Source organism: Magnolia sinica, chromosome 1, assembly GCF_029962835.1.
Source record: "Magnolia sinica isolate HGM2019 chromosome 1, MsV1, whole genome shotgun sequence".
In the NCBI taxonomy this organism is placed as follows: Eukaryota; Viridiplantae; Streptophyta; class Magnoliopsida; order Magnoliales; family Magnoliaceae; genus Magnolia; species Magnolia sinica.
This window is the reverse complement of record NC_080573.1, coordinates 8,779,893-8,807,512: the sequence shown is the minus strand read 5'-3', so window position 1 is coordinate 8,807,512 and position 27,620 is coordinate 8,779,893. Positions and strand designations below refer to the sequence as shown.

The 27,620-nt window shown below is 39.5% G+C and overlaps 1 protein-coding gene and 1 non-coding gene across 3 annotated transcripts in view; one reads left to right on the top strand and one right to left on the bottom strand.

The window, feature by feature from the left end:
* Positions 1–19,433, bottom strand: part of LOC131238839 (probable terpene synthase 2) — an 85,748-nt gene extending 66,315 nt beyond the window's left edge. For both annotated transcript variants that reach the window (XM_058236442.1, XM_058236438.1), the window contains exons 1-4: positions 19,256–19,433; positions 18,573–18,834; positions 17,335–17,707; positions 4,008–4,226 (exon numbers count right to left, since the gene is read on the bottom strand). In XM_058236442.1, coding sequence (XP_058092425.1) covers positions 4,008–4,226; positions 17,335–17,707; positions 18,573–18,834; positions 19,256–19,396 — 995 coding nt within the window. In that variant the 5' untranslated portion in view covers positions 19,397–19,433. The remainder of the gene's footprint in view (positions 1–4,007; positions 4,227–17,334; positions 17,708–18,572; positions 18,835–19,255) is intronic.
* On the top strand, positions 11,222–11,328 carry LOC131222200 (small nucleolar RNA R71). Its single transcript, XR_009159913.1, has one exon. It is a non-coding gene; the product is annotated as a small nucleolar RNA R71 (small nucleolar RNA).
* Positions 19,434–27,620: the final 8,187 nt, after the last annotated feature.

The following is a 27,620-nucleotide window of genomic DNA, read 5'->3' as shown; positions in this document are numbered from 1 at the left end:
TCATACGTATGGATTTTTGCTTAAGGGAGGGTTTGAAAATGAGAGAGACTTGTAAGGGAGAGAGAGAGAGAGAATGATGGGTGATGGAGTGATGGATGGGAGAGAGAGGGATGGGTGTGTAAGAACTTTTGGACTTTTTTGGCTAAAGGTGTAAGAAAAGCATGGGTTGTGTAAGAGCTTTTTGACTTTGGGGGTTGCTTGGGAAATGGTGAAAGTTGATGTGTACTTGACATGATGGGATTGATGGGATTGATTGATTGATGTGACACCTCGTAGAGATTCTCTCGGGATTCGCACGCGCGGCGTTTTCTCACACCGAACGCTGGCCTACAACTCCCGACCAGAGCATCGCATCAGCGCGCGAGTCGCGGCATCGGAACCGCGGTGACGATGCGGTCGCTAAGGTATAAGTCCTGAGTTGAATCGACTCGGGTTGTCGGCACGAGAATTCAGGTCGCGCGCAAATACCAGTTAAGGGTCGAAGGTTGCCGGAATTCGACCGGGAAGACCGCGGAAGCCTATGGAACGGTACGGTCTAGGATACGGGGCTTACAGCTGTTACAACTTGAGAAGGTCTACACAAATGATAATGGGTTAGACATGATGACCAAGGCTTTGCTCAAGGGAAAGTTTGAGGTTTGTAGAAACGAGGCTGGCTTGAAAAATGTGAATTCCTCCTGAGTAAAAAAGGGAGAGATTTGATGAAAATTTTCTCCTCATTGTTGGTTTCGATGAAATTGAACCAGTTTCGATATCATCGATAATAGTCAGATTTTTCATCGCTGGTCGTTGGACAGTTTTTGTCCTGTTCCGATATCATCGACGGACTTTAGATGATATCGAAGGCTGTCATCAAGAGTGGCTCGATGACATCGATAATTGTCAAAAAGTTTCACCCCTGGTTGCTGGACAGTTTTGGTCCTGTTTCGATATCATTAAAGGACCTTAGATGATATTGACGGCTGTCATCGAGAGACCGTCGATATCATCGAAGAGTTATGCAGATACGATTGCGGAAATGCAGATTCTGCGGAAATTGTTTCCTATTTTGATTCTACCTCTTTCTATTCTTATATAAAGGGGTGTATGTGGGATTGAGATGGATTCCAGGGTTTTCTAAGGTTTCCTAAAGATACTCTAAGAAGGCTTAGGGTTATCAAAGGTGAGAGAGAGAGAGGAGGGTTGTAAAAGGGAGATTCTGCTCGTAGAGGTGATCTACTTCGTAGTCCACGTCTCAATGCTTCTACGTCCTCGTGATCGGTGAGATCTCTCTATTTTTTCTCTTGTTCTCTTATTGTTTATCCACTCCTGCGTGAGTGAAGATGGTTTGATCCAAGCGGTGTATGCTTGTGATCAGTTGTAACGTTCTGCTTTATAGTGGATTGTTGATCAGGACGAGGTCCCATGGTTTTTACCTCTTTGAGGGTTTTCCACGTAAAAATTCCCTGGTGTCATGTGGTTTATGCTTTGATTTATTTCATTGCTTTATTATCCCATGATTCTGGTTTGTTTCGGAAGGCTAGATCCTAATTAGGTTTTATGCAAGGCCCCCAACAATTCCCTCGATCTCAACATATTTTATGTTATTTTTTATTAGGCTGAGTTTTGGGTGAATCATATGATGAATGGGTTGGATTATGTTAACACATCACTGGGGCTCACAACTTTCCTCCACCATAGGCTTACAATGTTACCGGTACCACTTGAGCAAGCCCCTTCTCTCACACCCCAAAAACCTGCCAACAAATTAACCTTATACATGTAAATCTCTAACTCACCTACGAATATATGTTAGTACCCTAGTAAAAGCTGAAAAACTATGATACTTCAGAGGTGGTGCCCCCAAACCCCATAATCCCCCAGAATCCCATGCAAACTTCACATAGGGGCCCTTTAGGCCCATCTTATTTTAACTTAGGGCAATGAAAATATAAGATGAAATTCAAGATCACAGGCATTGCAGAATCTAAAAAGCCAAGACCGGATAGTTAGGATAAAGATCATTATCATGATTCAATCATTGATCACAATCCATTTTTATCCACATCAATCCTAAGATAACAATGCAGTGTGTTCAAAATTATCTTTATTACATGCGAAGTTAATTCCTATTTCAATCATAAAGTTGACAAAGATATTATATCAGCTATATCGATTTCAAGTTCAATCTTGAGGTATTGGGGGTTCAAGCACAGCTTATTAAAATTAAAAAGAAAACAAAAATAGTAAGGAAAATAATAAAAAATGGCAGAAGCCAAAGCAATGAAAAATGCAAGATGTACTGTTAAGAACACGCAGAGAGATGCAAGATGTACTGTTAGGAACACGCAGAGAGAGAGAGAGAGAGAGAGAGAGAGAGAGAGAGAGAGTTGGGGGAGGAATTGAACAAATTATAGCAAAGGTGTTAGCTACATGCAAAGCAAGAGAGAAGCGTGCTTGTTTGAATTTGTGGATACTTAATAGAGCTACAAGATAGGTGCGGCAATCGACTTTTTGTGTAGCCCACCCGAAAATTTGTATTTTTCTCCATATGAATGCAATAATCTCCTTGAAAAAAAAAACAAAAAAAAAAGAAAACAAAAAAAAAAAAACAAAAAACAAAAAATAAAAAAAGAGAAGCATGCTCATGGTTTGAATGGTGTACCGTGGCACATGGAAGCTTTAGATCTGCCTTGTTTTTAGGCTGACATATTGACACGAGCCAACGTAATAGATGTATGGCATGGATTTCAGATGGTCATCATAATGGGCCCCATGAAACTTCGGTTGCACTGCTCGCAAAGAGGGGGATGCGTGAATAAATAAATGAAGACCAATAACGTGTATAAATTATAGCCATTTCCTGGTACATGAGAGGGTACACCAACTTGAGATGATAGTATCCAATTCTCGTCAAGGGTTAAAATGGACATATTAGGTATCATATGGTCCATGATCAGTACTGGTATTATCATGGCTCAAGTTTAGGTAAAAAACAAAAACCCCCACCCCCAAATCTGCCTTATAATACGTGAATACGGATGTTCTTACCGTAAATGACTGGAATAATTGGGCACCCAAACGGATAGACAAACGCATGCGTATCAGGTGATGCTGGCTGCTCATCTGGAATCATTATATGTGCCCAGATCACATATAAGCGCACCACATGTGTGGATACTTTTTTTTTTTTTTTGAACTTGAAATGTCATTCATATATCCAAAGAAGTACAAGTGGACATTCAGGTCCCTCTAGGATTAAAAGAGTCTGACAGGGAGTAAAGGACGAAAAACAACGATTATGAACATGGGATGAAACTCATCAACAAAAATTAAGGGCCGACTGACACTCGGACTGAATTACCCAATACTGATTCTAGCTGGGGCCATCTGAACGGAGCCGAGGCCAACTTTGTCGAGGAATAGGCTACCCCTAACCCGACGGGGGAGGAGGGAGAAGTCCCTGGTGAAGTAGGGCTCCTGCAAGCTGCTGCCAAGGCAGGCCATTCCGTCAGCAGGGTCGTTACCCTCAAGATAAATATGGGAGAAAACCGCATGTAAGATGGTGCGAAAATGATTAATGCGGCATACCCAGTACGACCATTTCCAGGAGGGATTTAGCACACCGTTGAGGAAATCGACGACAAGTCTGGAATCAGACTCCACAATAACGATCTGTAGGCCAAGGTTGGCACAAAATTTAAGCCCGTCATGAATGGCCCTAACTTCAGCATTGACGTTGGAGCCGGGGCCATAGCCTATTGAGAAACCGAAGATGAAGTCACCTCTATCATTTGTACATGTGTGGATACTTGATATGTAGTAACTTAGAAAAAAAAAAAAAAACACTAAAATATGGCTTTACCAGCATTGAGGCGAGCCCATGAAAAAAAGGAAACAAAAAGGAAAAGAAAAGAGAGAGAACCTTAGTATGCTTTATTAGGCCTATGCGTGGGAAGTAACTTAGATAACATTGAGAGTGCTAAAACTTTTCTCTTATACGCATGTTTAGAGTTGAAATATCAAACCTTTGAATAGCATCAGTGAATAGTTCGAGCTCCTCTAATGTACCATATGCATCATAAGTGTCATCAATTATGGAGATTAGACCTATCATGTTGGCCATTATAATTCTAGCTCGAGAGTACTGTGGTTCGAAGTACACCGAGATTATCCAAAAGTAGCCCTCCACCACCCTATCTCTCACATATGGTAGCTTTCCGGCAATGTCAATGTCCTTCCACCACCTACCAAACAGATCAACATAACCCAAGTTGTTAGGACATATTCATTTGATGACAAAAAAGTTCTCATCTCATCAATGGTTTCGTTAGACCGCATATATGATTTTTTCATTAAAATTGACCTATGAAGGAACAGAATTGGACTCCCAAGTGGACCAGTGACCGACCTTGCGTGTATTGATGCATTGCTGGTGTGCGTCCGCACTGCGTGCATGCAGTGCACATGTGAGGTCCATCATGATGTATGCACCAAATCTCCTCCGTCCATATGATTCTCCATGTAATTTAAAGCGTTGATACCAAAGATGAGCCATATCCAGGGACCAGGTGGGCCCCACTTAAGGAATTAAAGGGCTGATCTGGCCGTTGGGCCACTTCTCGAGATATTCAATGGTTGAAATTTAATATGTACGGTTTATTTATGGCCTCCAGGCTATGCATGAAGTTTCAAGTCAATCGGATGGCGGGAACCATGTGATCTTGCATTCTGGACCATTTTCGGGCCTTTTTAACGTGAACGGCTTGATTTCCTCGGATCCCTGGTATGTGAATTCTTCAGTATTAGTTCCCTTGAGTGCGTCCCTTGCTCTGGTGACTTTGGAACATCAAATCCATGCTTGTAGTGCTCTTTTTCCATCAACGCTCATGATTTCATCCTGTAACAAAAATATAATTAAAATACCCCGTTAAACATTATCATGTACGTAAAATTAGGTAATAAATGGGGTCTGATATGTAATATTCGACCCTCATCACAACCCCCAACCAGCATTTTGCTAGTCCCGAGCAAAACATGCGAAAAAATAATTTTAGAAATACATAACAATTTCTGTAAACCTGAGTGATTTGTGAACAAATCGTGCGATGATTCTAAGATTCATGAATGGTGCACAGAAAATTTTTTTCTTTCTGGAATCAAGCTCACGATAAACTTCATAATCAATTTCAAAATATTAATCCATTAATTAGAATATTCTAAATATTGAGTTCCATGAGTGTATAGTGTCATCTCGGTTTACTCTCATTAAGAGATCCAATTGTCAATTTCATGATATCATTAGTAATTAACAACGAAATGCATGACAACTGAAACCAACACTTGCCTGATAGGTTAACTTTTCATTCTATCAGCCTTTGATTTTTTTATGAACAGTAACGCCAAGGAAGGGAATTAAATCCTCACCTATAGGGAGCAAACCTATGGTAAAGATTGTACACCTAACCCTTTTCTCATGTCAACCATGGGGAATCAAATCTTCATCTATAGGGAGCAAACCTATGATGAAGATTATATGACTTATGCTTTCTCTCAATTCTTAGTTATAGACCGAAGCTAAAAATTTCAGGCTGGTTTCTTTCATACTTAGTGATTACTAAGTTAATCATTCAATGTTGAAACGGAACCTTAATGTGCAACCGAGATGTGATATGTTAGATCATGACTTAATCAATGTTTAAAAGTTCTAATTATGGGTTAACAATTCAAACTTAACTGTGAAATCTAACGGATGGCTGAATCCTAGAGTTATAAATTACCGATATTCTGTACCTTGTAATGTTAAAATCACCCTTATCTTTCACAATCACTTCAAATGCATAAGAAATTTCAGAAAAATTTAAAAATTTTCACAATTTGTGCTCAAGACCAAGAAAAGACTGATGAGGTAATCTAATCGCCCACCCCCAACCTAAAATCTACATTGTCCTCAATGTAAAAGAAATAAGCATGCAATGCATATGGGACAACGAAAATAAAAGAGGAGTGATGGACAAATAGTATATGTATGAAAGAATCTAGAGGCTTTCCAAAAAAAATATCCATGTAAGAGCAAGTCAGCATAAGAGAGAAATCAACAAAAGCAAAATGGTAAAAATGCAAAAAGAAAATCCTATCTATACCACTTTCGCAGGTGCTCTCGATTGCATTTAGCGTATGCAACAAGCCTTTAAACCCCTAGGTTGCCCCTAGTGGACGAGTTGTAGTCTCGTGAGGGTTTGCGGTAATGTTACCCACAAACATTGAACTAACTAACTAGGAAAATGAAATGAAATGAAAGGATGGGTTGCCTCCCAGGAGCGCTAAGTTTAACGTCTTCAGCCAGACACGAATGGACCATTAATCAATCTTGATAACCTGGGTCCGCCAAATAAATTTCCTCAACATCTTTGTTCACCAAATCATCTAAATATGGTTTCAGCCGTTGACCATTTACTTTGAAGATATTCCCGTCTGTTACATTTTGAATCTCAACTGCTCCATGAGGAAATACTTTTACGACTCGATAAGGACCATACCACCGCGAACGTAGTTTTCCAGGAAAGAGGCGTAGCCTGGAATTGTACAATAATACTTTCTGGTACTGTTTAAATGTCTTGCGAAGAATCGACTTGTCATGGAAGATTTTTGTCTGCTCTTTATAAATTTTTGCATTCTCATATGCCTCATTTCGAATTTCCTCTAACTCATTGAGTTGAAGTTTTCGGTGTGATCCGGCCTTGTGCAAATCGAAATTAAATGTTTTGATGGCCCAATATGCATGATGTTCTAATTCCACAGGTAAGTGACAGGCTTTCCCAAATACAAGCCTGTACGGAGACATTCCAATCGGAGTTTTGAAAGCTGTACGATATGCCCAAAGAGCATCATTCAACCGTTGCGACCAATCCTTACGATCGGGGCAAACCGTTTTCTCTAAAATTTGTTTAATCTCCCAATTTGACACCTCAACTTGGCCACTTGTTTGTGGATGATATGGCGTTGCAACTTTATGAGTGATGGAATATTTTTTCATTAAGGATTTAAACGGTTTGTTGCAAAAATGAGTACCCCCATCACTTATAATTGCTCGAGGAGTGCCAAAACGAGAAAAGATATTTTCTTTTAAGAGACGGACCACTACTCTGTGATCATTCGTTTTACATGGCACTGCTTCAATCCACTTAGAGACATAGTCGACGGCCACAAGGATATACACATAACCGAATGACGGGGGAAATGGGCCCATGAAGTCAATACCCCAAACATCAAATATTTCAACAATGAGAATATTGGTAAGTGGCATCATGTTCTTGTGAGAAATATTACCCGTACGTTGGCATCTATCACATGTTGAGTAGAAGGCATGGGTGTCGCGAAACAGTGTAGGCCAATAAAATCCACTTTGTAAGACTTTCGCAGCTGTTTTCTTTGAACCAAAATGACCGCCACATGCATGATCATGACAAAAGGAGATTATACTATGAAACTCACTCTCAGGCACACATCTCCTAATAATCTGATCAGGACAAATTTTGAATATGTATGGGTCATCCCAAAAGAAATGTTTAACCTCAGCAAGAAATTTGGATTTATCTTGTTTAGTCCAATGAGAGGGAAGTTGACCTGTAATAAGATAGTTTACAATGTCCGCATACCAAGGTAATTGGGAAATAGTTAGAAGTTGTTCATTAGGGAAAGACTCATTCATTGGCAAAAGATCCACTGTGGACTCTAAGACAAGTCTAGACAAATGGTCGGCTACTACATTTTCGGAACCCTTTTTATCCCGAATTTCAATATCGAATTCTTGTAGCAAGAGAATCCACCGAATCAATCGAGGTTTAGCGTTTTTTTTAGAAAGAAGATATTTTAATGCTGCATGATCTGAGAACACTATAACCTTTGACCCTATGAGATACGACCTGAATTTGTCTAGAGCAAATACCACCACCAACAATTCTTTTTCAGTGGTAGAGTAGTTGAGCTGTGCATCATTTAGAGTCCTACTAGCATAATAAATGACATGAGGCATTTTGTTCAATCTCTGTCCTAGGACGGCTCCAACGGCATAATCCGAAGCATCACACATAAGCTCAAAAGGTAAACTCCAATTAGGTGGTTGGATGATTGGAGCAGAAGTCAGTAAATGCTTCAGCTTATCAAAAGCTTGCCGACACTCATCATTAAGGATAAAAGCAACATCTTTAGCTAGTAAATTGCATAAGGGTCGAGAAATTTTGCTAAAATCCTTAATGAATCTCCTGTAGAATCCCGCATGCCCTAAGAATGATCTAATCTCTTTAACCGTTCTGGGTGGAGGAAGACTAGAAATTAAATCAATCTTGGCTTTATCAACTTCAATGCCTTTACTTGAAATAACATGCCCGAGTACAATCCCTTTTTGAACCATAAAATGACACTTTTCCCAATTCAATACCAGGTTCGTTTTTTCACATCTTTCCAAGACAAGAGATAGATGGTATAAACATTCATCAAATGAAGAGCCGAAAATTGAAAAATCATCCATGAAAATCTCAAGAAAACACTCAACCATGTCCGAAAAAATACTCATCATGCATCGTTGGAAGGTCGCAGGCGCATTACATAATCCAAATGGCATACGCCGATAGGCATATTTGCCAAAAGGACATGTAAATGTGGTTTTCTCTTGATCCTCGGGAGCAATGGGAATCTGATTATACCCGGAATAACCATCCAGGAAACAATAATAGCTATGCCCTGCCAATCTCTCAAGCATCTGATCTATGAAAGGAAGAGGAAAGTGATCCTTCCTTGTGACTAGGTTCAGTTTACGGTAATCAATACAAACTCGCCAACCCGTAGTCATGCGCGTTGGTACTAACTCATTATCCTCATTCTTTTTCACCGTAATCCCAGACTTTTTAGGAACAACTTGAACTGGACTGACCCATGTGCTATCAGAAATGGGGTAAATGATACCAACATCTAACAATTTTAGCACCTCAGCCCGAATGACCTCTTTCATGTTAGGGTTAAGCCTCCTTTGCATTTCACGCGATGTTTTTGCGTTTTCTTCAAGATGAATACGATGCATACACACCGTGGGGCTTATTCCCTTTATGTCCGCTATTGTCCACCTAATAGCTGCCTTATGTTCTCTAATAACATTAAGCAACTTACCCTCCTGTTCTTTATCAAGGTTAGCAGCTATGATGACAGGCAGGGTTTCAGAAGGTCCTAAAAATGCATACTTGAGATTTTCAGGTAATTGTTTAAGGTCGACTTTGAGTGGTTTCTCAATAGATGGGACCAGTTTAGACTCAGATGGTGGAAGGGGTTCCACTCTAGCTTTCCATTTTGTTGTATTCATTTTTGGATTAGAGTCAAGCAATGCATTGACTTCTTGGATGGAACTTTTTATGTCAAAATCTCTGCCAAAATGTGCTAAACAAGTCTCAAGAGCGTCATCGGAAGATTCAAGGAAAGAGTCATGCACTAGACTCTCAATCATGTTCACTTCAAATATATCATCCGAGTCTGACATTTGTTGTCCAGCATTGAAAACGTTGAGCTTGATCTTCATGTTACCAAAGGACAACTTCATAATTCCATTCCTGCAATTTATGATTGCATTGGATGTGGCCAAGAATGGACGTCCTAAGATAACCGGGATTTGACTTGTAGGATTCTGGACAGGCTGAGTATCTAGAACGATGAAATCTACTGGAAAATAAAACTTGTCAACCTGGATTAGCACATCCTCAACAACACCACGGGGCACCTTGACAGATCTATCAGCTAGTTGGAGTGTTATTTTAGTTGGTTTTAGCTCACCAAGTCTTAGCTGCTCATAGACCGAATATGGTAACAAATTAACACTGGCCCCTAAATCAAGCAACGCTTTCTGAACCTTATGCTCTCCTATGACACAAGAAATGGTAGGAGCTCCTGGATCCCTAAATTTAGGAGGAGTGTTGTTTTGAATCATGGAGCTGAGTTGCTCTGCAAGGAAGACCTTCTTATGAACATTCATCTTACGCTTTTGAGTGCATAAATCTTTAAGAAACTTAGCGTAAGCAGGGACTTGCTTGATCGCATCAAGCAACGGAATGTTGATTTGGACTTGCTTAAACATGTCCAATATCTCATTAAAGTTGTTTCCTTTCTTAACCGGTGCCAGACGTTGGGGAAAAGGTGCTTTAGGCACATAAGATAGCACATGAGTGGTTCCTGGAGAGTCAGAGTGTTGTTGGACTTTGGACGCACTAGTATGTCTCTCTATTTCATTTTGATCTTCCGCATTGGACTTTGATTCTTCCCTAGGCATATCTACTTTGTTCTCGATCTGTTTACTGGACCTAAGGGTAATGATTGATTTGGCTTGCTCATGATATTGTTCTTGGTTTGAATTAGAGCCAATCTCATACTGTCCTTTTGGATTTACCACAGGTTGACTAGGGAACTTGCCCTTCTCTCTCTCACTCAATGTGGCAGCAAGTTGACCCAACTGTACTTCCAGCTTGGCAATGGATTGCGCATTTGCATGTAAACTCTGCTGGTTAGCTAGTAAGGTATGTTGGGTGTCTTTTTGAAATTGAAGTGAACTCTGCATAAAAAGATTGAGTGTGTCCTCAAGAGATGGTTTCCTAGATTGTGGAGGCACTTGTTGATACTGTGAGAACTGCTGAGGTTGTTGACTGCCAACTTGGGAGTAAGGTTGCATAGGAGGATTTCCAGATGGTCCTCCTTATTGTGGTCCTTTTGCCCAAGAAAAATTTGGATGTCTAGCCCACCCTGGGTTTGTGGTCCTTTTGCCCAAGAAAAATTTGGATGTCTAAAGGTATTCATAGCATGTACTTGTTCAGGGAGAAATTCTGGAAATGCTGAACTAGATGGACAAGACGGCGTAGGATGGGCGGGACTAGAACATATGGCACATGACTCGACTTGAGTTGTTTGTGGAGGTCCATTATTTAACATTAAAGCATCCACTTTCTTTGTCAGGCTATCAATTTTGGCATAAAGATCTGGCGTAACTCCTACCTCATATATACCACCTTTCTTTTGTGGTTGGGGACTCCTTTCACCTCTATTTGAGTAGTCCCATTGCTGGGAATTTTCACACAAGGTCTCAAAGAAATTACACGCTTCAACATCACTTTTGGTCATGAATGACCCTCCACTGGTGGCGTCAACCATGCGACGGTTTTGGGGTGTCAGACCGTCATAGAAGTATTGAACTTGTTGCCACTTTTCAAAACCATGGTGTGGACATTTAAGAAGTAAGTCCTTCCATCTTTCTCAACATTCATGAAAGTGCTCACCCTCTTTTTGTGTGAAATTCGTAATTTCTCTACGGAGAGCATTAGTTTTGTGAACTGGGAAGAACTTGTTTAAGAACTTCTTAGACAGTTGGTTCCATGTAGTGATAGTCCCAACTCCTAGAGAATTCAACCATGCTTTCGCCTTATCCTTCAAAGAAAAAGGAAAAAGGCGCAAACAGATCGAATCGTCTGAAAAGTTTTGGAACTTAAAGGTGGAGCAAATGTCTAAGAATTCTTTCACATGATGATATGGATCCTCCTTATCTGAACCATAAAAGGATGGCAACAGTTGTATGACCCCAGGTTTAAGTTCAAAGTGTGCTGCTGTGGTGGCAGGCAACACTATACATGAAGGCGCATTGAATTGGACAGGAGCTGAATAATCTCTAAGAGCTTTAGTTCCATTCTCTTCCGCCATTTCAAACAGGATGTTTCTAAATCTTCTATGAAAGGTTCTTTCTATTTCAGGATCAAAATGTGCTAGTTCTATATTCAGAGATCTACGTCCTAGCATAAACTATGTTATCAATATAAGAAAGAAAACTAAACTAAGATGCAACCTAAGATGAATAAAACTAAAGGAAAAAGTTATGAATTCCTAAAAACAAGAGAAAGCTATGTAAACGAGAATTGGAAGGAAGAACCCGAGAAAAGGAGATGATGAATGTCTGAAGATTTGAGAGCTCCTCCTTTTGAAGACAATGTTATTTAGCAGCTTCCTTCCTCAATTCCTGTAGACATAACAAAAAATAAATTGAATTTCCTAAAATAATGCTAGAAAAATCCTAAGCAACGGTTAATTTCTAAAAAAGAAAGTTTCTAATCTTAGAAATAAAAGCTAGGTTAGTTTCTAAAAAGGGAAATTTTTTTTCTAAAACTAGAAAATAGAAAATTACTTGAAAGAAGAATCAGAATCTAGAATTAGAAAATAGGAAATTTCTAAAAATAAAATAAAATAGCCTAGAAATAGAAACTTTCTAAAAAAAATAAAAATAAAACCTTAATTCTAAAAATAGAAATTAGAAAAAAAATAGAAAATTTGGAAAGAGATTACCAAATTAGTAGTTTATGTCAGGTCCCTACAAAACAGGAAATAGGTTAGTTTCTAAAAAAATTTAACCTAGAGTTAGTAAAAAACCTAAGACTATGAATTATAATAAGAGAGAATCCTAAATCCAATTGGACCGAAACAGTCCCCGGCAACGCCGCCAAAAACTTGATGTTTTATTTAAACCAACCTGATTTAAATGATTTTAAACTTGCAAGTATACGAATCAGATGTAGATATGGTACGTATTACGAGATCGTTCCCACGAGGACTGGTCATTACAATTCAAAATTAAAGACTCTTCTTAACTAATCCAACAAACATTTGCGATAGTAATTAAGTAAACTAAATAAAAATCAATGGAAAAATAACCAAGAATAATAAGGAAAATTCAATCAAGGAGAAGACTAGGACTTTCGAATCCACCCCTAACTATCATAAATCTTGTTCTGCCTGTTGATTCACCCTAATCCAGATCGATATCAAAATAAATAAAGTGCACTCTACGTCCTTGGTCGGGCACACAGAATGTATAATTTCTTAAAGCATATGGATCACATCTTTCCATCCATGGTCAGGCATGAAGAGATGTAGATTCCTGTTTCTTCCTCTATAGGAACCTGTTCATGGTCAGACACAAGCACCTAGAATAGTAATCCAAACAACATCCATAACTAGACTTTGGTTGAGCTCTTAGAATGGAGGAGTACGGATATTTCAGTTAAGCACAGTAGAGAAAGAAACAAACCAATCAAATTCAGATGAAATCAACACTTATAAGAGTCATTCAAATTAGGGGCTTCATCTCAGCCCTAGCTAAAAGATTAGCAACTCATGGAATCAAGTAGGAAGATGGAAAAATAATATTTAGAAAAGAAAAATTCCATCCTCTCTTCCCTCTTGCTTTCTCTCTTTTGCTTTCTTCAAACTCTCCCTGGATCTGCCCTGGATCTGTCAGCCACCCTCTCTCTCTCTGTTCTCAGATCCATGTCCAGCCACACACTCCTATCTTCTCTCTTTCTCTCTTCTCTCCAAAACAAACTTCTTCCTTGGATTCCCCTCAAAACCTTGATCCTTTTTCCCCTCCTTCTATGAGCCTTTTCTTTCTCTTTTATAGTTCTTTGATGCCGTGCAGAGCCGTGCTGGGATGCGTACAAAGAGTCGGCCGAAAGTTCTTCACGCACCAGCGTGTGTAACTCCTTTACGCAGCCAAGTTTCAGACGCAAAACATCCCATCTTTCCTTGCTCGGTTTCCAAATAAAGACCGTCCCTTAGGACGTTTCCAAGTCATCTTCATGATGGACGGATCAGATCTTCCATCTGATTGAGGATGGTGGGCCACAACCGCTGCGAAAGTCGGACAGCGTCCGGCATGCGTAAACAGGGCAATGCACTGACCGCGCTGCGACGTTGGTGGGGCCCAGTTCGTTGCTATATAGACAAATCCAAGCCATCCATTGGATGCAGCACAAAATTTCAGTCGAGAATGGACTGTTTTCACTGTCTGCTGACGCGGCCCACGTGATTTTGCTTCTTGCCATCCATTCTGTTTTTGAACGGTTAAAAACCGATCTGTACTGCCATCTGAAATAACGCCACCTTGGCGATGGTAATATAGGCCATTATGGTCTAATAAACGGTCCAGATTGGACCCACAATCCTTAATGGTGGCCCACAACACGGGACCGCAAGACCCTGTTTCCGTTTTCCCGAAGCCGAAAACGGCAACTTCTTTTTTTAAAAAAAAATTTGGTCGGTCAGTGCCTGCTGACCGACCTTGCGTGTATTGATGCATTGCTGGTGTGCGTCCGCACTGCGTGCATGCAGTGCACATGTGAGGTCCATCATGATGTATGCACCAAATCTCCTCCGTCCATATGATTCTCCATGTAATTTAAAGCGTTGATACCAAAGATGAGCCATATCCAGGGACCAGGTGGGCCCCACTTAAGGAATTAAAGGGCTGATCTGGCCGTTGGGCCACTTCTCGAGATATCCAATGGTTGAAATTTAATATGTATGGTTTATTTATGGCCTCCAGGCTATGCATGAAGTTTCAAGTCAATCGGATGGCGGGAACCATGTGATCTTGCATTCTGGACCATTTTCGGGCCTTTTTAACGTGAACGGCTTGATTTCCTCGGATCCCTGGCCTGTGAATTCTTCAGTATTAGTTCCCTTGAGTGCGTCCCTTGCTCTGGTGACTTTGGAACATCAAATCCATGCTTGTAGTGCTCTTTTTCCATCAACGCTCCTGATTTCATCCTGTAACAAAAATATAATTAAAATACCCCGTTAAACATTATCATGTACGTAAAATTAGGTAATAAATGGGGTCTGATATGTAATATTCGACCCTCATCAACCAGCATAATCAATTTTGTCCAAATTTAAGGCTCGATTCATTAACATGTGGATAGTGTCATAATGGGAAGGGAAAGGTGGGACCCCCATAGCCAGGTAATCTGGGCTGTCGATCCGATGGAACCGTAACATGGAATGTTTGTCTTTTATTTGGACAACACCGTTGCAAGTATACAACCAAGTGAAAATAGTCAATCAGGAAACTACTTTGCATCCCCCGTCCCCCACTGGACCCATCATATTCAATGGTTTGGATCAAAGATCATGGTCTCCATTTACAAGGTGTTTGGTGTATCGGGTCGTGAAGTAAGTATCTATCATATTCGTATTGGCATTAGTTGTCTAATACAATCTCAAGCTGGAGCAGATGGATATGAAGACCACCTTCCTGCATGGGGAATTGAAAGAGTAGATGTACATGAAATAACCTGAATGTTACAAAATAAAAGGGGCAGATAACAAAATTTTTATATTAAAGAAGTCGTTGTACAACCTAAAATAGTCGCTTAGGCAGTGATATAAAAAGTTTGATTCTTTCATGGTAAGTTAAAGATTTACCAGGAGCGAATACGATCATTGTGTCTATTATAAGACACTTAGTGATGAGAAATTTATCATCTTGGTTTTGTATGTCGATGATATACTTATCGTCAGTCATAGCATATTTGAGATTGACTAACTAATCAAGACTTAGTTATCAGAGATATTCGGGATGAAAGATCTGGGGGCTACAAGGAGGGTTCTCGGCATTAACATACATAAAGACAAGAAGATGAGTAGACTATGGTTATCTCAGGTTGAATACTTTGGGAAGATATTGATGAAGTATGAGATGGACAAGGCAAAGCCAATAACTATTACCTACGTAACTTATTTTAAGCTATATTGAAAACAATTTCTTAAAACTGATGAAGAAAAGCAGGATATGTCTCGTGTGCCTTATTTGAGTGCAATTGGCAACTTGATGTATATCATGATCTGTACGAGATGAATATTTCATATGCAGTGAGTGTTGTTAGAAGATACATGTCTAACCTCAACAAGTAACACTAGGAAGCAATGAAATTGCTACTTTGATACATTCGAGGTACGGAAGACTACGTCTTATCTTTTGAGAAATTAGGAACTAAGTTAATAGGCTATGTGAATTCTCATGACTACGTGAGTAGTGTGGACAATAGAATGTCGAATTTCGGTTACTCATTTATGCTAGCAGGTAGAGCAATTGGATGGATGTCAAAACTTCGGTATGTGACGACACATTCCACAACCGAAGCTAAGTACATGATGGTGAAGCGTTTAAGAAAGGTGTTTGGTTGAGAGGGATGATAAATTAGTTGAGGCTTCAGTAGGAGGTCGTGCTAGTTAATTGATATAGTGAAAGTGCATTCAATTTGGCTAAAAATTCTGTTTATCACTCATATACTAAATATATTGATATGCGTCACCATTTTATGCGACATGTACTTGAGGAAGGAGGCGTGACTCTAGAGAAAATTTATACGAGCGTGAATTCGTCTGATATGCTTACTAAGGTGGTTCCCACAGAGAAATTCAAGATATGTGCAAATTCTCTAGGCTTGGCGAATGCATAAAAGGAAGACAGAGTGTGCATGAGAAGCGATAGTGAATTTACGATGCAAGACAGAATTATATATGAGTAAAAGAAGCTACGAAGAGTGAAGATTGAAGATATTGTGGAGATTGTTGTTAATGTCTTAAATCTATAAACAGTAGAGTCCGTCGATGCCATTGACAGACCACTCAATGCCATCGAACACATATCGATGCCATCGTGCAGACATCGATGCCATTGATAGATGCTCGATGCTATCGAAACAAATCTGGAAAACTGATGTTTTATCGCGGAATGTTTATGTGTTTTCTTAATGCCATCAAAGGAGTTCGATGTCATCAACAGCTTGTTTATGCCATCGAAGTCCCATTGAAGGTGCCATCAAGCGCGCGTGCAGAATTGCATAAGTGCAGAATGTGTTTCATATTTCAATTGTGATTATCATGGAAGCTTATATAATGGGGTGTAATTAGGATTTGGGAGTATAAGAGCGCTTTCTAATTCATTTCTAGGGTTTTAAGGGCATAGCTTGGCATGTAAGGGAGATTCGAAGCTTGTTTGAATCGGTAATCTATTTCTTTTAATTCATAGTGCATTACCGTCGCTTTGTGCCATAGTATTTTCTGTGAGGGTTCACGTAAAATTCGATTTGTTTGTGTTTGGGCTTGATTGTGCGATTGGAGTACTTTGCATTCATATTTGTGTGCTTCTACAATTCCCCAACATTTACTTGCCATGTGAATCGAATTCTATAGCGGATGGCCTGGCCTAGTGAGTCCTAAGCGAATCGAATCTTCCACGCTGTATCAGATCTTACTTGGGTCATCAGCTGGATCCTTTTCCTTGAAAAAGTTGGCCTGGGATGTGGTAGAGAGGTCTAATTGGGTTTTTGTGTTCCTGGTTTTTCCTTAAGGTTGGTTATTATGACAGGGTGCCCTTGGGATTTTTTTGATCCGAGACGCAACCCGGATGTATTCAGTGCTGTTTGTCTTTATGAATAAAAGGTTTTTTTTTTCTTTAATTTTTTTAAATCTAAAAAAAAAAAAAAAAACCCATACTTGGAGATATCCTTAATCTCTCTCCGGTGCAACGACTGCACCACATTGAAATCCAACTTGGCGAGTTCGAGCAACACATCGCTCCGTGCCACATCATCACCATAAACCGAAATGTAGTACCTTGCTTCCAACCTCAGTATGCGCTTGCGAAGAGGTAGTTCTAGGGCATGGCTCACTTGTGTGGCAAGAGGATGATCAAGGTGGGCCATGAGGGACTTAAGGTGTCCAGTAGTGAAAACAATGGCTTCATCTAGGATGTCTTCTCCATGTGTGCTAAGATAAGCAGCTTCGTATAAGCTTAACATGCCCCTCACGTCGCTAATTAAACTGTCTTTGAAGTGTCCATGATCATCTTTGAACTTTGTAAATACATCTGTTAAGGTGTCCAACATTGCATGGTATCAATCATTTATATAACAATATAACAATGATATATAGAATGGTGCAAATAGAGATGGATTAGTGATCTCTAAGGAGAGATTGAAGAGGTGAATCAAGGAACGTATGCCTTCTTCACAGACGAGTGAAATCCAGTCCCGTTGTCAGATGGGGCCCACTGAACTTTCCCATCTCATAAATCTGACCGGTCCATTCATCAGGGTTGCAGAGAAATTGGGTCTCCTTTTATTTCAAGAGGTGAATCTGACCAGTGTAATGCTTCGTCTATCTCCTTCTCAAATTTATAGGTCACATCACGTTGAAATTGAACCACACCTGAGAAGCGGATGGGATGTTGCACACGTATCCGTGATTCCCCTCTTTCCTCTATGAACCTAAATGGCCCTTCATCCTAGTCCAGTGTGTCTGATGAATGGCTTGGATTACATATCTATACAACATGGCAGACCCCACACAAACCCCTAAGAAGGTTTTATTGGTTCGTCGTGCCTACCAACTGTTCCCTTTGGTGTGGATCACCTGAGTTTCCATTCTAGCTGAATTTTGGCCTCATGGACTAACATCAGAGGGCCATCATGATGCATGCATGCATGACATCCACATTAATAAAGCTACGTAGTGTCGAGCAAAATAGGGTCATCATGATGCATGCATGACATCCACCGCGACCAACAAGTGTGCCATCCTATGTTTTAGCCCGAGATCAGATAGGTGGGGCCACAACATAGGAAATTAAAGTCGGGAGAGAGTGTCCACCCATCTAAACCTTTCAGTTAGTGTGCAGGCCGAACAGCACAAATTCTTTGAGTGACCAACCACACGTATGACAATGGACTTACCAGATGACACATTATACCCTTCTTGTCTTAACAATCGAAATCGTAGAGCAACGGGATGCAGATCATCAAAATCAACAGTAGCATATACACCATATATCCAGTGTAATGCCTCGTCTATCTCCTTTTCAAAGTGATACGCCACACCGAGTCGTTGGAGAGTGTCGATCAGTTGCAGTTCTTGCACTGACCCCTTTGCTTCACTCATCATCCCCTTCACTTCTTCCTTTAGCTCTTCAACCCTATTAGCCCATGCGTCCACCTTCTGCATACATCCCATCCACAAACCCAATAAAATCAACGGTTATGATTTTCTTTTTTCCATCACTACATGCACGTGGACCATGCACATGAACATGCAGTACCGGAATGAATGCTATCAATTTAGCATTGTTGAGGGCCCTGAGGCTACACGTACCAAACATATGCCATTGTGTAGTACACGAGATCACTCGATTCATCGGGTGGGGCCCATCATGTTACATGTACTCCCGAAACCAGGCTAGTCAGATTACTAGATGGGTCACAGAAGTACGGTAAAAAAAATCCAATTCTTTTGTATAATTCTGGCCCACCTAGACCAACTCACATGAACATGTAGGACACCTAATGGATGGTGAAGATCTCACAAGCACATGGACGTGTGTATCGCACTCCATTCCACTTCTTGTTTTCTCTCCCCATACCTTAGTATCTTCTGAGTACTTGAGGAAGTAATCACCCCATACACTAGGGTGAAACCCGGCAGACCGGCGGACAGCCTCCGGTTTTCTATCTTCTGGTGTTGCAAGGGTGGAAGAATGAGGAGAGGGAAGTTGGAGAGCCATGTCAATGCAAGGGTTGGCAATGAATGCAATGTATTTAGAAGGAAGGCCTGTTACAAAGAAGGGAAGGTGTGAGTGGCTGTTTATAGGCCCTTCATCACGTCAGTTTTGGTTACCGAAGCAAGAAATATGTCCTTGGTTGATGGGAGGTCATCCCATTTTAGTAATCATTTATTTCTTTTTTTGCTTTCCTTTTTAATGCTTGTTTGATCCGGGAAATACGGTCAAAATATGTAATAATTTACCTCTCCTTTTCCTACTTTGTGATTTTACCGCACGTATTTTTGACACAAAAATCAAGAATATCACATGTGGGTCCCACTGCGATGCTTATAGCTTATCCACACTGTTAATCTATTACACCTGATGAATTTATGGCATGAGCCAAAAAACGAGGCATATCGAGAGCTCAAGTGGACCACACCACTAGAAAAAGGGAATCAAACACTTACCATTAAAAACCTCTCAGGCTCATTGTTTCTTCTGGTGTGGGCCATTTGAGTGTTTAATCTGCCTCATTTTCGGTTCATGCCTTAAAATATTATGTTAAAACGATTGGACAGAATAGATTTATCACATATATACATCATCTTGGGGTCCAAAAATTTTAAATAACTCTTTTAAACCGGTTTCCAAGGCGAAAAGTAGGGTGGATTTTCAATTGATTTTCAAACAAAGTGAAATAGTAATAATTACTTATTTCACAGTTTTTGTTTTTTTTTGTATATCCAAACAAAAGGTATTTCATGGTATTTACACGGCCACTGAAAATCAAACATGCCCTTAGTGTCCCCCAGATTTTTTAGGCATGATCAGCTTATATGGCTGTTGTTTGTGTTTTCTTTTTTCTTTTTCTTTTTTAAAAAGAAATACTTTCATACTCTGCAAGAGTATAATGGATGAAACGCAAGCACTTAAAAATTACTCAGAAATTGCATTAGAGACATACAAATAATTCAAAATATACCCAAATTATAAGCAAGATTTTAGATGGATCACAAACAAAAAATTACTATTATTTTACACACAAAAATTATTTTGCTGCTGCTGCATATTTATTGGACGGTTAGAAATGAGAAAAATAAAGTAAAAATCCGAAGGTCTTATTTCAAAAACGAATTCTTGCAAATAAGAGGCTAGACGATTATTTAACCAACCTGATTTTTATAAACATTGGGTTCCACAATCTAGTCAGTTAAATTTTGGTTGATACAGACCACGCGTCCACTTCTAAGTGCCTGCGTATCAATCACCATACACAGCGAGCTTATTAAATAAATCCCCCGATTCTTTTCATTGGCTAAGTTTGGCAGTACCAGTTAGGCAGGGTTTCGATGTCTCTCGTGTACCATGACCATCGAAAACTTGTGGATGTGGGTTTTTTATTATTATTATTATTATTTATTTTTATTTTAGTGTAGCTCTAGATTTGGAAAACTGAGGTTGAATTCCGTGTTCAACGGGGTCAAGGCGATTTCAGACTGTACTGGAGTCCAACTCAGCATTTAATAACTAAATTAAAATATTTAGATATTAATAAATATTTAAAATATAAAATATAAGTAGCAAGAAATAAATGGATCCATAATATTGGTCTATATTAGTTAAAGAGGCATTTGCTTTGTTTCTAAGCATGATAGGTTTTTTTGAAGAACTACTTAAGTGGTGGATGCCTAGTTTGGTAGTTTATGATGTGTATAGGGCTTTTTTGTTTTACTTCTTTGGTGGGGTCCTAATGGGCCAGAATCAGGCCTGCAAAATCAGAAGTTTGAATAAGCGCAGCCGACAGCCGGTCCGAAATAGTTCAAAATCTGGGCCATGGCTAACCCTAGGACCGGCCCTTTGGCAGCCCTAGTCCTAGCTATGAGTTTATATGATAGGAGTGGCTGGTTATTTTTGTGGCGCCTGCCCGAATTCTTGTGTAGGTTTCATTTCTTTGTGTTGTTTCTGCAATGGTCAATCCATAGTGAGGCCCACAAGATGGACAGTCTAGATTCATTGAGTTTCTAAATTATATGTACCGATGATATTTTGTAGGCATGCATTTTTGTTTGAACGCCAGTTTGGTCATTACCATGCCAGAAACTAAGCCTCTAAATAAAACAATTGTTAGAGAGATCTAATGGTTGCTTAACAAGAATTACCTAATTAGTTAGGTAACTAAATGAAAACCTCCTTTAAAAAGTACTGGGATGTAAATGCCATAATAAGCAGGCATTAGTTTATAAAAATTTCAAAAATGAAAATTTGGACAACAGATGGATTGTCATGTTTCACATGTGCAAGTTTGGCTGATATCCATCAAGTGGGCCCCACCATGAGCGTGTCCTGACCTAAATTTTCCAAAAAAAAAAGTAAAAAAAAAGTGCAGTTGGTAAGATTAACAAGCGGTTCCATTCAACGTGCATATTTTGATCATAATATCTTCCCTACTGAATGTGAGTCATCATCTAGACCAGACGTTGAATACACATCTGAAGTTCAAATTCATAGTTCTGTTAGCACTCGGTTTATTTTCTGTCACATGTAGTGTTTGCGGGCGTGTCACAATTAATATAGTAGCTAGATTGGAATCGATCAACTTTAACCCCAAGTACCAAAATAAGTAGAGATATGTCATATAAAGACACATGACCACAATATGAGAAGATCGGTCGCTTATTTAGTCATTTGCAGAATTTTGCAATGATAAGGCAAAAACCCTCTAAGGTGGGGTTCTTCATCAAAAGATGGTTTGTGCTTTGCCTTTCACAAGAAATGACTTCTAATATACTAGCGAAAATCAAACAAAAGGAAAAAAGTCACAATCGATTACTAGGAGCAATGTAAGAATGCGTCTCTTATAAGAACTGCGTAATATTGGATAAAAGACAAATCCAATGTATAAGCATAAATTTGAATGACAACTAAAAACTATAACTAAGAATTACTTCTATTTGATTATCGCTAATCCTAGGATAACTGAGATAAAGGATAGATAAATTTGATTTGATTGTTGGATTGTTAATTAGATTGTGTTGGATTCTTATAGATTTCCTCTTTTTTTTTTTTTTTTTTTAATATTTATGTAATGCAACATATTCTTTCAGATGTTCTTTTATTAATTACTCTAGCGGTTATAGTAGTTGAAGGGTTTCTCTGTAGATTCTTTTCTTGTTATGTTTTCCTTTTGTGATTGTTCTTCTTCTGTCTGTCAAGTTCTGTATTTCTTGGTCGCCTTCCAAATCTTAGATTGCTTGACTAAGTTTCTCTCTTCAGTCGTCAAACTTTTAGATAACTCAGTCGCGTTACTTCGTCGACCATCAAATGAAATGATGTGTATGATTAAATTTATGCTAACTATGATTCCACAAAAAGCGCTCCAAATATCTTGAAGATCTTTTTATCCATCTCCTATCTCTTGTGTAATGCCATATGTCGGTCTTTTATTGGCCTTTTTCAGAATGGTTAGAAATATGGTACAACATTGCCCCCCCCCCCCACTTTCCTTTTAGGAAAAAAGTGAAAGCAACATTATTTCATTGTCTAATACAATTAATGCAACCGGTCGTTAGTCCAGTATATGTCGTCTCTCTATTGATTCTACGTGACTGAGGCTGAACCGAAAGATATTATTTGCCTCTTCTCTCTAAGTTGTCCATGTGACACGTTGCATAAAATCTTATCGTACAAGTAGTCATGATTGCCATTTCATTAATGCACATATATCGCGGCCGATATATAGACCCAACTCTAAGTCACTGCATACCTCTCTTCACCCATTGCTTCTTCTCTCTCATGTATAAACTCCCTTTCTAGTTCGCCTTTCTATCGATTATAATAGTTGCATCTTCCTCCTCTTCCATTCCAGTCTTTTATCTGGAATTGATCATCAAATATTTGGATGTTATTTCTTCAATAATGGTCAATGACATTATCTTTAATACTCACATTGAATCGAATAAGAGATCGTTGACACTTTGGTCCAACCTTTTATCATGCGGTTACTCACAAACAACTTTGTGAGATCGAATCATGTCTTTCAAGTTCCCTGATGAAGTTTTTCTCATTCAATCCGATAATTTCCTGCACCATTCCAATGCTTTTAAATCTCTGAGATCATGATTGAAATTGATAAATGGTTAGACAGAATGATATATTTGTGTTGAAGCACAACATGACGACATATGGAAGTAGGTTGAAATATATGAAAGTATCAAACTTTCATTTCATGAATATCCAGTCAATACTTTCTTCCTCATAACATTTTCAACTTTCTGGAGTCGGTTAACCAATACATTCCGTTTTGGATGCGGCCCCATGTATCCAACAATCATGGATGTATGTACCTTCACCCTATCTTTTGTCATTTGGTGAGCCTGTTTACTTATACTCTGCTCTAAAGAATTAATATCTCTTCGCTCTTCTGGACAAGACCAGTAAGGTATATTTCACTTTTATGCCTCTACAATGCAAATCTCAAGATGAAGTGGATGAACAAGAATAGACGACTTTTCTTCTTATGTAAATTTATTTATTTCTGCTTTATGTGATTGCTCTTCAAATTACCAAGGAATATATTCATCTCACCAAGGCGCTTGCTCAAGGACGCCAGCTTGCTCTCACCTCCTTTTTGCTTGGCTACCTCTATCACAGTATGTTTGAAGCAATCATGAAAGGTTTTTTTTACCATTCTAGCGAACCTAACTTGTTCAGATATAGTTCTATAAATATTTTAAAGAAAAATACATCGAATCTATACCAACAAATGTAGAATTCACTTCTTTTGGCCACTATAATATTCTTTATACCAAAGTTAATCATTCCTTCACCTTCACCGAGTGCAGGGTTGGACCCTTGTACCCGTCTAAGTTGGTGAACCCTCAATCATGTTATCACCTTCAAATCCATGGACAGGGATGAAGGGGATCTTGTCACAGTTTCATCATACCTTACCTTGGAGTACATCGGGGTTGTCGCATCCATCTTGTTGCAACAGCAGACCTGCTTGGCGAAGACGGATTGGGTAGTGAACCTGCCCCAATAGCTAGTGGTCGGTGCTCTGTGGGCCCCACCATGGTGTATGTGTTTCATCCATGCCGCCCACCCATTTTTCTGGATCATTTTATGCTATGAACCTAAAAAAAAGATAGATCAAAATCTTTAGTGGATTACACAATGTTGATTGAACTCCCACTATTAAAAACATTTTAGATGTTACAAAAGTTTTAGTTCAAGTCGATATTTATTTATTCCCTTCATCCAGGTCTGTATGACCTAATCAACGGGTTGGATGTTAAATAAACACTAAAATCGGCCCTAGGAGGTTTTAAATGGTGGACATTCAATTGCTATTGTTTTCCAGTGGTATGGTCCACGTGAGATTTAGATCTGCCTCATTTTTGGAATCAAGCCCTAAAATGACCTTAAAAAATGGATGGACAGTATGGATAAAACATATAAATCACAGGGGCTTGCAGAGCACCGACCACTAGCCACTGGCCAGTGGCAGCCTCACTTGCCAAACCGCGGCCCTGCTCGACTCCAAGTCTCCAAGGGTGAAGGCAAGCGGAAGCGGATTGGCTGGTGTACCACACAGGCGATGTAGCTTGTGTGTTGACGTCAGCAGGTTCTGTGGGTCCCATCACGATGTATATATTATATCCAAACCGTCCATCCATTTGGCAAGCTCGTCCTAAGGATTGAGCCTAAAAATAGGACAGATATAAAGATCAAGTCGACCACATTGCAAAAGGAAGTGGGGGATTAAATGTCTACCATTGAAACCCTTTTGGGGCCATCACAAAAGTTTTGGATTAATATGATATTTGTTTTTCCTCTTCATCTAAGTCTTTTTGACCTTATGAACAGATTGGATGGAAAATAAATGTTATGGTGGCCGTAGGAATGTTTTAACAGTGAAAATCATTATCTCCATTGCTATTTGTGGTGTGGTCCATTTGAACTTTGGATATGATTCATTTTTTTGGCTCATATTCTAAAATTATCTTAAAAAATGGATGAACAGTATGGATATAATAAATACATCATTTTGGGCCCATGTAACTTTGATCTCCTTTGAACCATTCATACAACTCAGAGCTCGAGGAGCTTCAGCTCTTCTCACGACACAGCCCCCTGGTGATAAAATTAACATCAGGAGCTCACTAGTGCTGGACAATACCGGAATCGGTTTGATTAGGAGGATTAAAGTCAAGAAGGGTGTGGGTTGACTCTCTATGGGCTTTTCTGTTCAAAGTCTGCATCTGCCGCTCTCCCTTTATCTCCATTGGATTGGGCATTGGGACTCTTCTTTATGAAAGTGGCCCCTGTCCTCTCAACCTCCTTCCATTTTTTATTTTTTTTTTGTGTATTTTCTATTTGGTGGGTGAGGGGGTTTTTTGTTTGTAATATTCCTGGTGATACAACAAGAATAATTTTCTTTAACTGTTTTTTATTTTTTCCGTATTTCCAAACTTATATATACCACAACATCCTTGGTCGGAGATTTTGCACCATAACTTTTGGTTTTAGTTCGTGCAAGGGGAGTGCATAGAGCTGGGCAAAACAGACCCAATCCGGTGGATCCGACCTGATCAGAACTGATCCGACCTGATCAGAACTGAACCAACGGTTTGTATCGGTGCGGATCGGGTAGCCCCATCCAGATCCGAAATCTATTCGGGTCGAGTTCGAATTGGCCCTGATCCGACCCGACCCGACCTGAAAACCCGATCCGATCCTACCCGATCCGGAGTAGTTTTTATTAATCATTCTACCTTTTCCTGTGATATGGTCCGTTTGAGCTTTGGATATGAATCAATTTTGGGTTCAACCACTAAAATTATTTGCAAAAACGAATGGACGTACGACGTGGATAAATCACACGCATTCAAGGTGGGCCCCAACAGAGTTCACTGTGTACAATAACAAGTGATTTGCTGGTGTACCGCACACAGCTATGTAGCTGGTTGTGCATTAGCTATAGGGACATGTCATGCCAAGACAAGCATTGACGCTCCTCGAGCTCCAAAGTTGTACGAACGGTTCAAAGGATATCAAAGTTACATGGGCCCCACAGTGATGTATTTATTACATCTACACCGTTCATATATTTTTAGAGACCATTATAGAGCATTGTTCAAAAAATGAATAATACCCAAAGATCATCTTGACCACACCACAAATAGTAGCAGAGATTGATTTTCACTGTTAAACAATTTGTGTGGTCCACATAATAGTTAGATCTGTCTTATTTTTAGTCTCAAGCCTTAAGACGAGCTCGCCAAATGAATGGACGGTTTGGATATAACATATACCCCACCATCAGACCCATATAAATTGCTAACCTCAATACAACAAGTCACACTTGCGTGAAAAGAAAGTCAGTGCACTTTCGTGCAGTGCAACGACAATGTAATACCTACGGAGAAATCAAGATACACTTCTTTCATAGTCATGTAGGGCCCACCTTGATGTATATGTTTTATCTAAGCTGTTCATCTATTTTGACGTATCATTTTAGGTGTTGAACACAAAAGTACGATATATTGAAGACTAAAGTGGACCACACCATATCAAACGATCCGAATTGTACTCAACTCGATCCGATCCGGTTTTCCTGACCGAGTCGAACTTGGTTCGGGTCAAGTCAACCAAACATCGGATCAGTCCGAGTCAGGTGACCCGGACTCAGTCTCGGATCGGATCGAGTTCGGGTCAGGCTATTGGAATTTCGGATCGGACCAAGTTAGGTCCAATCCGATCCGATCCGGACCGATGCCCAGCTCTAGGAGTGCATATATAGTTTAGTTATCCAAACTATCGATATGATAGGCCTCACCTTGCATGGGCCACACATCAAAACTTTCTGAATTTGTATATCATAGACTTAGTTTGTTTGGGCCTTTTCTTTTTGTTGCCCACCCATGGAGAGTTTTTTATTTTAATTTTTAATTTTTTAATTTTTTAATTTTTATTTTTATAGAATTCAGGAAATTTTGGTGCATGAGCCATCGATGATGGAGCTAGTCCACAGTATCAACCATTTGAATCAAGGAACCATCGGCCGCATCGCTACAAACTAGAAGCCCACCTGCGTTGTGTACAAACGTTTAGCTAATCTTTTGTAATCATTTTGACCTAAGGACATAAGAGATCACGTCTTCCCTCTGATATATATCTATGTATATAATGGTGAGTAGTCCATGGGCATTTTTACCCTTGAAATTAATCGACTAAAGATTTT